Source organism: Nicotiana tabacum, chromosome 6, assembly GCF_000715075.1.
Source record: "Nicotiana tabacum cultivar K326 chromosome 6, ASM71507v2, whole genome shotgun sequence".
NCBI classification, from domain to species: Eukaryota; Viridiplantae; Streptophyta; class Magnoliopsida; order Solanales; family Solanaceae; genus Nicotiana; species Nicotiana tabacum.
Window position 1 is genome coordinate 122195202 of NC_134085.1, and position 12916 is coordinate 122208117.

At 39.6% G+C, this 12916-nt stretch overlaps 1 protein-coding gene across 1 annotated transcript; it reads left to right on the forward strand.

The window, feature by feature from the left end:
- Positions 1 to 2434: 2434 nt before the first annotated feature.
- LOC107784739 (3-ketoacyl-CoA synthase 6-like) lies at positions 2435 to 4126 on the forward strand. The gene has a single exon (XM_016605915.2). It carries the CDS (start codon positions 2579 to 2581, stop codon positions 3938 to 3940), a length of 1362 nt encoding a protein of 453 aa, XP_016461401.1. The 5' UTR covers positions 2435 to 2578; the 3' UTR covers positions 3941 to 4126.
- The last annotated feature ends 8790 nt before the right edge of the window (positions 4127 to 12916 follow it).

Genomic DNA, 12916 nt, shown 5'->3' on the forward strand with positions numbered 1-12916 from the left:
AACTCCAAGTTGCAAGCCTTTACTCCTTTTAACAATCCTTGATCTGATAGAGTTTCAAGGATTTTTCTCAAGCATGTCCCAAGTGCATGTGCCATAGCCTAGTTGCTTCTGCCTCTTTTTCGTCACTGGATGTTACTGTCGCTGTCCCAATAACTATACTACCGCGATAACGGTACATGTTATTGTTATTTTGATTAGCCTTCATTACCACTAGTGCACCGGATCATACTCTCATCACTCCATTTTCTGCAATGATTTTGAACCCTTTTGATTCTAGGGCTCCCACAGAGATGAGATTTTTCTCCAAACCCGGTACATATCGAACATCTATTAATGTTCTGATCATTCCATCATGGTTCCTAAATCGTATTGGACCAATGCCATATAAGGTAAGAGGGTTGTTATCCGCTGTGTGGACGACTCCATATTCTCTTTTTTGAAAATCTACGAACCAGTCCCTGTTGGGACACATATGATAGCTACAAGCCGAGTTCATCAACTATATGTTTGATGATGTTGATGGCTCTATTGTAACTAATGAGATGTCTGAATCATCACCATCAGCTACATTTGAATCCATAATGGCCTTTCCATAGTTATGTTTGGCCTTATTCTTCAACTTCGGAGAGTCTTTCTTCCAGTGCCCCTTTTCTCGACAAAAAACACATTCATCTTTGCTGGGTTTAGATCTTGACTTGGATCTTCCTTTCTTTGTCCTCATTTGATTTTGAGGACGACCCCTCACAACCAGTGCTTCTCCTTCTCCGCCCTTCTATTTTTCTCCCTTTCTTTGTTTATAGCTGTACAACACCGATCAAACTTCTCTGAGAGAAATTTCGTCATTCCCATGGAGTAGAGAAGTTTCAAGGTGCTCGTACTCATCAGGAAGTGACCCCAACAACATCAAGGCCAAGTCACCATAATCAAAAGTTGCATCCATATTTTGCAAATCTGTGACCAACTTATCTGGTGATATGTTCATTCATCGTGGTACCAGGAACATAGGTGAAGCGAAATAGTCTCTTCTTCATGTACAATTTATTTTGACTGTTTTTCTTCAAAAATTTATCCTCCAGTGCTTTCCATAATTTACTTGCAGAAGTTTCTTTGTATATGGATATTTCTGCTCTCTAGCAAGGTAGGATCGAATGGTACCGCAAGCAACATGGTTGATAATTCTCCAATCTTCTTCTCCAATAACATCTGGTCTTTTTTCTTCAATGGAAAGATCTAGCCCTTGTTGAAAAAGGACATCTAGAACCTCGCCTTGCCACATCCCAAAATGTCCTAACCCGTAAAAAATTTCTACCGCAAATTTCGCATTTGACACAATTTTTGTCATAAGCGAAGATGCCAATGATGATGTATTGTTGACACTTGATGTAGATTCTTCTTGTTTATTGTCTTCCATCTTTGACACAAATATTATTTAATAGCTGACGACACAAATCAAGATTATTTCCTTTCTGGTGTGGAAGATCAGACTAAGCTGCAACCACAGAGCATACTCAGACAGAACCTTGACTCAATTACCAAGATAAATCTTTTCTGATGTGGAAGATCAGACTATGCTGCAACCACAGAGCATACTTAGACAGTACCTTCGCTCTGATACCAATTGTTGCGGAAGCCAAATGTATATAGTGTGAATGAGTCACAACTACTATACCAAAAATTACGACAACCACCAAATAATAAATAAGACAATAAAGCAACAATAAAAGGAAAACCAGAATTTACGAGGTTCGGTCAATTTAGCCTACTTCCTCAGACACAACCAATATTTTATGTCACTCCAAAAATACAAGTGAAATAATACTAAAGAGAGAAGACATAAATACCTTAAGAAGATAAGAAGGCAAATGAGAGGTGTGTATAGATCCCAAATATTATGCCTCCTTTTATATAGAAATATTCCCTACCAAAAGACTAAACCACCGATGTGGGATTTGACAAATTAAACACTACTCAACCTACCCATTTTGGCCAAAACCAACTTTAATAGCCTTTTTACTCATTGTCAAAGGCGGATTTAGAATTTAAGTTTTATGGATTTAACTTTTAAATTTTTTAGCATTGAATTTATTGTCTTTTTAAAGTTATTACTAGTTCATATTGCTATATATTGCAATATTAATGAATTTTTATATATAAATTTATGCTCCACGTCAAAAGTATTGGGTTAAGTTGAACTTGGTGCAGATAAACTGCATCTGCCTCTGCTGGACCAACTTGCATAGCAGAACTTGCTACGTATCTTCTCATGGCCGTGGCTAGCTAGTCAGAGACATCACATGATTATTTAACTTATACAGTATTAACTAATAATATAATCACAAATGAAATTTACAAGTCAAACAATAACACTGTGTACCTGATTTGCATTTATTAAAACGATAAGACCTATTCAACTTCAAGATTTGGTATATTCAATATTACTGCAATGTAAATTAGTTGGGAGGATGTTTTCCAATATTATATTGCCTCATGCAAACATTTGGCTCTCCCAATATAATCCCCTTCAACATAACATGTTCATTATCTCTACAACCCTAACTTCATTCTCAATATAGCTTTTATGGAGCTTCCAAAACTTCTCTCTCTTTTAATCTTCTTTACTATAGAATCTCTACTTATTCTGCTAAAGCCAGAACTCAACACCTTTCATGTTGTGGTCGTTACGTGCTATTTCTTCTTTTTCATCTTCAAATCAAGGCCTTTACCAGTATACTTAGTCGATTATTCATGTCTAAAGCCACCAAATTCCTGTAGAGTTCCACGTGCAGCCTTTATCGAACATGCTCAAATGATGGATTTTTTGGATAAAGAGAGCATAAATTTCATGTCTAAAGTCCTTAGTCATTCAGGACAAAGTGAAGAAACATATTTACCTCCTGCAATTCATTATATCCCACCTAAATCAGACCATCAAGAAGCCATAAATGAAGTCCACATGTCACTCTTCACTGTATTTGAAGACCTTTTAGCCAAAACCAATCTCTCTCCACTAGATATCGATGTTTTAATCGTTAATTGCAGTGGATTTTGCCCTGCTCCCTCGCTTTCTTCCATAATTGTAAACAAGTTTTCCATGAGAGAAGACATCAAAAGTTATACAATTAGTGGCATGGGTTGTAGTGCTAGTGCATTAGCTATTGACATGGCTCAAAACATACTGAAAACTCACAAGAATTTCAATGCTGTTATTCTTAGCACAGAAATCTTATCCACAGGTTGGTATCCTGGAAAAGAACCAACGATGTTAGTTCTTAATTGTCTTTTTCGTATGGGTGCTGGTGCGATTTTAATTTCCAACAAAAAAGAAGGGAAAAAGACAGCAAAATACAAGCTTCTTAATACTCTAAGAAGTCAAAGATCATTTGACGATAAGGCCTATTTTTCTGCTTATCGTGAAGAGGACTCGAATGGATTTACTGGGGTTACACTTAAGAGGGACTTATTGCAAGCTGCAGGAGAAACTCTTCGAACAAACATAACGAATCTCGGTTCGCAAATGCTTCCTTACACCGAGAAAATATGGTTCGGTGTTTCAGTTTTGAGAAAGATGTTTGTAGACAAATCGACTGAGATTTACGTGCCTAATTTTAAGTCAGTGATACAACATTTTTGCTTGCCAACATCAGGAAAGCCAGTGATAAAGGAAATGGGAAAAGGGTTAAAACTTGGAGAGAGTGATATGGAGCCTGCTTTAATGACATTACATAGATTTGGGAACCAATCTTCTTCTTCATTGTGGTATGAATTGGCATACATAGAGGCTAAGGAAAAGGTGAAAAAAGGTGACAAAATATGGCTGCTTGGGATGGGAACTGGGACCAAGTGCACTAGTCTAATTTGGGAATGCAATAGGCCCATTTATGGGGAAGCCCAAAAAGGTCCATGGGCTGAGACAATTGACAAATATCCCTTAACCATGTGAATTGATGGGAGGCCCAAGTACATTATACATGGGCTATAATCAAATTTCTGATAAGCAATGCATATTGACCCCTTTTTTTCTTTTCTTTCTTTTCTTTCTTTTTGTTGGCAAGTGTATTTAGTTTTGTATTTTGGCTTCTGTTCTTGTTTCGTTAGAGATCTCTTCGTAATGAAACAAATTATCCCAGAGTTAATTATTTAGAAATTATTATTTCAGAATTAGTTATTTCGAAATTAATTATCTCAGGATTATTATCTCACTCCTCCATAGGGATAAAAAAAAATACTACAATTGCAGAGTAATTAATCTCGAAATTAGTTATATTGTAATTTTATCCTAACCAAACGTGGAATAAGCTCATCTCAAATTTAATTCTGGGATTAATTATCCCTTCTCCCACATATCAAACGAGCCCTTAAAATATAGCCAAACTTTTCCTCAATGTGTTATGCCAAAAACTGAATTTGTGGAGTGTATCCTTGGTTTTGGGAATGATGGTTTGCCTTTGAGTAGATTGGCGAGTAGATAAGTGAATGAAAGTTGAAGCAATGATAACCCTAACTCCTGAACCCAGAAACGGTTAAATGTGAATTTATTTTGTATCAGTATTACTTAGGATCTTATTTGAATTTAAAAAAGAGCACAACAAAACAAAATGGTAGATATGAATTTATTATTTTGATTTGTTTTTTCAAGTAAAGAGGTTTGTTGTCTTCCACAAGTCAAGACGTTATTGTTTAGATCTTATCAAGGCCGAAAGAATTTGTGTATAGGTCAAAATTTGAACAAAAGAATTCTATTTAAGGAGGAACGACCAAGAGTCAACCAGACCGAAGTCACGTATAGGAAGCAATATACCGGCGAGTGATTTAGCTACGGACCAGGTCGAGCATTCAATTCGCCCGAACGACTAAGTTCAACACTTAGACATTTCAGAGGAATATCCTACGAGATATTCCAAGAACTTAGGTACCCCGGTTAAGGACCGCTAGGTAAGGAAAGTATTTTATATAAATATCATAAGAGAGAGTAGAAAGGAGGGAGGGGGAGGGGGGCACTGATGGAAATACGGAGAGATACATGCATCCCTCTGAAAGAGGGGAGAGTTTTTTCTTCCCTCTCAAGCTCTTCACCAAAAGGAGGATAAATCCTAATATCTTGGCATTTTATCTGTAGTTCATCTTTGCCGAATATATGGAGATCTATCTAGTTCAAGAATGGTGATTATTTTTCCTTTATGTATTTATCATTCTCATTTGATATTATTAAAGTCATCTTTCTTTTCTTATATTATGGAATCCGATCGTAACTATAATCAAACTTTACATCCAACCATGCTTGTTTATTCTTGTCTTTCATCTCAAATCTAAAATAAACTATCTCTGGTTAGGATTTACCCCATATCTATTTATTAAATTTGTTTAACAAAAAGGGCTTAAAACTTATTGGTCAAATAATTTGGCATCGACTGTGGAGATTTCCTTGCCAAAGTTTTAGTTTTCTCTAGATCGAAACTCGGTTCTAGTTCTACTTACTGTCACTGTAACTTCACCCTTCCGCTTGTGTGCTTGCGGTACGATTTATGTTTCCGTGTCCCCACGCACTCAGGACTAGATCGGATTGGGACTTGAACTTGAATATCCCAACGAGCGAAGTAAGTCATCAACCCACAAGGTGCCCAAGTTCGACTAACACCGAAGCTAAGTACGAGGCTGAGATCGGATCTGAAGCTAGCACTCTCAGTTCATTGCCAATCATATCAAAAGGACTTTCCGGACCCAAGTAGCGGAGACGGCAAAAACACCAAGACAAAAAACCATAAGATTTCATCCGAGTTCAGTGAATATTAGCTCAACCAATGATAGCAGCTACGAACATAGCCAAAGAAGGGAATATGGTCGCTCTCTTCCACCCGTCAACAAATCAGTCGAGGTAATAAACGATTTAGTATTAACTTGCTGTTTCTTTTCAGAGTCGGACAGGAATATGGGCATCCTCACAGACACGTGAACATGGAACAAACTCCATCAAAATAGCACACCAAGAAAACACATCGCGCCATATCATCATGTAGGTATCGGTCGAGCGAACCCCCCCCCCCCAATAAGTTGGTACTCAATGCCATAAAGGAAAAGTCTGTATAGACTAGGACCGGGTCACTCGCCCGGAAAATATACGAATCTCTCCAGCACACAGATAGAACATATGTGCGTGAAACTCACCCACGCACTCGCCAAAGCCGCTATGCAATGACACAACTAGCCAAAATTCAATCTCGTACACGCATCGAGACATCCCGAAGCTTGAGCGAGACATTCATCGCCCGGCCTACCAACTACCTCTCCAGGCTAAGTGATGAAGGGACTAGATGGACTGGGACTCCTCGACTGTACGCACGGACCATACAACAACATATAGTATTCTCCAATAAATGAGTAAGTGGAGCAACATACGGATTCTTACGCAACCCCACCAAGTTTTCACATCATGCCAACACAAGTCCAAATTCGACCTCGCTCGAATTAACAGTATAAATTCAACCTCGTTCGAATTAACAAGATAAATTCGACCTCCCTCGAATTAACAAATAAATTCGACTTCGCTCGAATTAACAAGATAAATTCGACCTCGCTCGAATTAACAGTCTAAATTCGAATTTGTTCGAATTAATAAGATAAATTCGACCCCGCTCGAATTAACAGATAAATTCGACTTTGCTCGAATTAACAAGATAAATTCGACCTCGCTCGAATTAACAAGATAAATTCGACCTCGCTTGAATTAACAGTCTAAATTCGACTTCATTCGAATTAACAATATAAATTCGACCTCGCTTGAATTAACAGATAAATTCGACTTCGCTCGAATTAACAAGATAAATTCGACCTCGCTCGAATTAATAGTCTAAATTCGACCTCGCTCGAATTAATAGTCTAAATTCGACTTCGTTGGAATTAACAAGATAAATTCGACCTCGCTCAAATTAATAGTCTAAATTCGACCTCGTTCGAACTAACAAGATAAATTTGACTTTGCTCGAATTAAAAATAAATTCAACCTCGTTCGAATTAACAAGATAAATTCGACTTTGCTCGAATTAACAAGATAAATTCGACCTTGCATGAATTAACAATCTAAATTCGACCTCGTCCGAACTAACAAGATAAATTTGACCTCGCTCGAATAAACAAACCTAAATTCGACCTCGCTCGAATTAACTACCGAAAGTCATGGACTTATTGCAAGAAGATGTTAAAAATTCGAAAAGAAAAGAGAAGGAAAGGCCAAAGATGTACAACCAAAGACAAACCGACTATTCCATTCAAAGGGAAAATAGCATCTTACAAACGGCCAAAAGGAGGCCCCCACCCAACTAACTAAGTACAGAAAAACTAAATACAGGAGGAAGAATTAAGTACAAAAACTTCACTCAGCATTATACCCATCCACGCCGTCATCTCTCTCCCCGATTGGTTCAGCGGCTTCACCTCCACCGTCACCCTCTCCATAGAAATGTTCATAATCAGAGGTAAGCCCATCCTCGACCTCGACATCTCCACCAGCCTCCGGCGTCGCGTGATCATAACCGCAGGCAAGCCGGGCCTCGCGCGCTTTGACACGAGATTCTTCGAAAGCATCTTCAAGAACACTCCCCGCTGCCAACAAGCCGTTATGGATATCCCGCTGAGCCTCAGCGTGGATCCACATCTCGTACAAAGGACGAGGAACGGCAACAGAGGCGGACGCAAGGGGAGTCGAAGTCAACGATTGTGCCTTCTCAGCCTCGAGAGCAGCAATTTGATCGCCTAGGGTCAAAACGTCTCTCTCAAGCCCGCCAATTCTCTCATTATGCTGCGCCTCCCTCAGAGCGTCCGTTTCCAACTCAGTTGCACGTTCAGACCTGAGAACGTGGATAGAATCTTCCAGTGCCGCAGCCTTCGCCGAGGCCACTAGTCGGGCTCCCTCAACCCTCTCCAACTCGGTCGTTGTCCCTCCCAACTCGGCCACTTTCTTCGCCAATTCAATACTTAGACCGGCGACTCTAGTGGAACTCTACTCAAGCTCCGCCCGCAGGGCCACTGACCTTCGCTTGAAGATCAACACACTCACCTGCAACACCCTTGCCCACCTCGAGCTCTTCTTCTTTAGCCCTGAGCAGCCCCCCGATTTCGCTGCATCTGCCAATAGATTGCATCAGGTCCTCGTCCTTCCACTCCAACTCCTCCCTAAGGGATTGAGGATTGCCGCCCACCCTAAGTCGTGCATGCATCTCGCGGCACTTGTCACGATATCGGTGGAACTTTGAAACTATTTTCTGAAAAGCGGTAGCCCTCCTCTCCTCGCGATGGATACTCTCAGTCTCCAAAATAAAAGTCTGAAGAAAGAAAAGAAAACAGAAAGAGAAAATTAGTGAGAGTAGAAGACGTAAAATAAAGAAAGCAATAGACACACCCTCAAAGTCATTCCGGCAACGCCCCGTGATAGGCCAGCATCGCTGATCTCCTGAAGGGCCCTGCTTTCAGTAGTAAAACAAAAAAGGAAAATTGGGGCACTAGGCTCACCGTGTCCTCCAACAAATCGCACTCCAGACCAATCTCGATCACGCGGGACGAATCATCTGTTCCCACCTCCACGCGAGTAAACCCCGCCTCAAACATACTTATGTCCTCGGGGTTAATATCTGAACCGGATTCATAGTCATTTAAAACTATGCCCTTTGCCATCTCGCTGGCCGAAGAGGGAGCACGGGCCCATTGTGAAGTCGATGGACCACTCGGAATGATCATAGTGGCCTCCGAGCTCCGTCTCTTTTCTAAGGGAGCCATCTCCACGACTAAAGGAGGCATGGTTTCCATGCCCAAGCTAGTACTACTGCCCAGTTCGGACACCGCCGACACGGGTTCACCCCTCAATGGCCCCCCGGTCCTAGTCACTCCATCATCTACTACCCTTCACCTCTTTAAAGGAGCCTCCTCGTCTTCGCCCTCTGACGACTCATCAACCAAATGAACTGCGGGAGCTGAAATCCCTGCCAGGAGAGCAGCATCTGAGCGTCCGAGCCCGTGCGAAGTTGTAGTATGTGAAACAGCAGCGGCCTGAGCAGGCTCACTTACAGCCACAGCGAGTACGGGCTCGGTAGAGATACCCAACTGGCGAAAAGTAGGCATAGGATCCCTCACCCTCCTTGATTCCCTCCGACCTATAAACGAAGAGAGGTAAGAGGATAGAAATGACGGTATAAAAGTCAACAATTAAAACCAAAGGTGACTCACCGGCCGCAGGTCTATGCCGAAACCTCTCATTGAAGTGCGACCACTCGCGAATCCCCACAGTATGGGGCAAAACCTGACTCACCCAATCGCGAATGTCAATAGCTAGTGAAGAAGGCTCTCACTCGGCTGCAAAGGTAGGAAGAGAATGATTAGACTACCCAAAATAAACAACAGTCATTTTTAAGAGAAACACTTACAAACAAAATTCCACTCCTCGGGGAATCCGCTGGGGTTCCATACCACGCGATCTGTCATCACATAGAAGAAACTTTCCCAAAAATGACGATTAGTTTTATCATCCATCTTCACCACCAACCCCTTGGTCCTTCGATGGCGCATATGAATCATCGTGCCCCTATGAAAACTTGGGGCGAAGAGGTGAAGCACATGGCGTAGATAAATACCATGGTTGGACAGCTCCGCGTATTTGATAAGCATGAGAAAAGTTTGTATATGTACGGGGAGAGCTGAGCCGGGCACACGTTGTACAAACGATAAAAATCCTCTGCCAAGGAAGAAAGGGGAAGCATGTAGCCAACGACAAACGGGTACGCGTAAAATGCGCAGTACCCCGGGCGATGTATTTGTATAATATCACTACCAGCGGGAACAATTTCAACATGGGCCGGGATTTGCCACTTAGCCCTAAATGCAGTAATCGCCGCCGCATCTATCGTAGAATGATAGGTTCAACTTCATCCTTATGAAGGTTCTTGAAGTCAGACCTAGCCCTCCTAGAGCATGGGATTATCTCGTCTACGGTGGGGAAGTTTTCATCTTCCACCATGGTCGCCCTTTCCTCATGAGGAGGTGCATCCGCAGCCAACGTCACAGGGTCAGAGGGAAGCACTGGCCATTTTTCTAATTGTGTGCTAAAAGAAATACAAAGATGAAGGAGATGATAGTAGCAAAAGATATCGAAAGGAGAAAGAAAACACAGAAACTGGAAACTGGAAGAAGAAAAGAACTCGGGCTTTAGAAGCTTTAGAAATACAACAATTCAAATAAGGAGTACTTATCCCTATTTATAAGAATGTGGGTATCCCGATCGAGAAATCCCAAATGCCGCCTCATTAATTTCGAAACGGAAGAAATGAGGGAAATGATGTAACGTATGAGAACATATAACATAATGAAGCATGATGAAACAATGCCATTTCAAACTGACGTAACGGTCAGGTGCGACTCTTGACGCGTCACGTCGCCACCTCGCCAAAAAAGGGGGTCACCCTTCGGCCAATATACTAAGATTTCTCAAAATTGTAACTGGCGAAGTCCGCCCACCGAGCTCGCCCAAAAGCAACCCCGACAGGCGGAGGGACTAACTATATAGGTCAAAATTTAATCAAAAGAATTCTACTTAAGGAGGAACGGCCAAGAGTCGACCAAGCCGAAGTCACGTATAGGAAGCAATATACCGGCGAGTGATTTAGCTACGGACGAGGTCGAGAATTCAATTCGGCCCGAATGGCTAATTAGTTCAACACTTAGACATTTCAGAGGAATATCCTACGAGATATTCCAAGAACTTAAGTACCCCGATTAAGAACCACTGGGTAAGAAAAGTGTTTTGTATAAGTATCATGAGAGAGAGTAGAAGGGGGGGGCTGACGAAAATACGGAGAGATACATGCATCCCTCTGAAAGAGGGGAGAGTTTTTTCTTCCCTTTCAATCTCTTCACCAAAAGGAGCATAAATCCTAAGATCTTGACATTTTATTTGTAGTTCAACTTTGCCGAATATATGGAGATCTATCTAGTTCAAGAATGGTGATTATTTTTCCTTATGTATTTATCATTCTCATTTGATATTATTGAAGTCATCTTCCTTTTTCTTATATTATGGAATCCGATCGCAACTATAATCAAACTTTACATCCAACCATGCTTGTTTATTCTTGTCTTTCATCTCATATCTAAAATAAATTATCCCTGACTAGGATTTACTCCATATATATAATTGGTTTAACAAAAAAGGCTTAAAACGTTTTGGTCAAACAATTTGCATTCTTGGAAGTTTGTGAATCTTTCCTTTGAATTTTTATATTTTTTAGTTTCTGTATTCTTTAATTCTAGTTATTCAGATTATTTATAATTATTGCTTCTGCATTTACTTTTCAAATTCTTACTTTGATTTTTTGACCTTATTGTTATCAAGTGGTCACCTTTATAGTCCTATTTGAAAATAAAAGTTGATGTCGACATTCACCAAATCTCCTATCCTGACTTTATGTTTAGTGTCCGTTACATATTTAATCAATCTTGGGCAAAGCGTTCCTAAAGCTAGCTAAATCCAAGACCTAACATCAACATCCTTTTAACTTATACGTGCATAAATAATAAAAATTAATCGTTCTATAATTCTCATTATTAAAATGTGGGTTTATACTGGAGATTGGAGAACAATCATAAAGCGAACTCGTTCTATTCAATATCTATACGGAGGAAAGAAGATCGAAAGCCATTGAGTAGTGAGACTTTCTTTTTTCAGAGTAGTCAATGAAATGGTGACTTATTACTTACTAGGGTTGTTACTTGTTATTTTGTTTAAGTTCAACGTGTTGTTGTTGTACCCAAATTCCCTTTTCTTTTCCTTTTCTGAAAAATGGAGCGTTTGTATCCAGATCCATTCTTAATTGGATATATCGAAACTAAACAAGTGTGGCCTGCAGTTTGATGTGGGGTTGGTTGCTGATTCAGAGAGAAAAATAGTCAAATTGGGAGACCATTTTTGGTTGCTTTAAGAGGTCACGAAACCCATACTAGCATGGCTTTGAATGCTCTTATTTAATTTCTTCGTCTGTCACACCTATCCACCCACTTCTCTTCAGTAATTATAGAGAGAGATTGTGTGCTAATTTTGGCGACCTATATAGAGATGGATCCATGATTTAAATTTAATAGGTTCAACTTTTAAAATCTTAACATTGACTTTATTGTACTGTCAAATTATGATTCAAATCTTATACTTGTTAAAATTTTAATAAGTTTTTACATATAAATCTTTAATCTGTGGCGAAAATTATGAGTTCAGTTAAACCAGTAGCCCAGAGAATCCGCCCATGGATTGATGAGTCTTAAGGGGAAAATTTGAGTTCTAATTTACTACAACGGCTAGTCTTTACATTGGATTCGGGGCGGATGACGACGAGGATTGATGGTGAGGGTAGTTTCCATGATTTCAGTCCAGCTATTTGCATTTGTACAGCTATTTGCATTTGTTCTAATTTGCATTCGTGTTCTAATAAGTTAAAAAGGAGTACTATTTCAAAGTTGAAATTGGGGTAGTTGGTGAATTTCACTTGAACAAAAAAGTTCAGTGTTCATGAGTAAAACCTTTTTTTTTAAAATATTTTAAATAAGTTTTATTATTTAACCAATATATCACATAGTTTTATAAATCAATGCAAATACTGAACTTTAATGTTTGAAATATTAAATTATTATATATAATTAAACGGACTGATAGATATTTAGTTTCAAATACACTGACTAGTTCTCATTTCTTTTTCTTCAACTTAGGACATAAAATGCAACTAAAGGAAAGCACAATGAAAGGAAAAATCAAAGTAACTTTTTTTCATTAAGGGGAACTATAATAATCATATGAATGTCACAAAATTAACACATATTATATGCTTAATAAATCGTGTAAAGCAACATCACCAGTTACGGTCGGCATAATTATCAAAACAGTGACTGT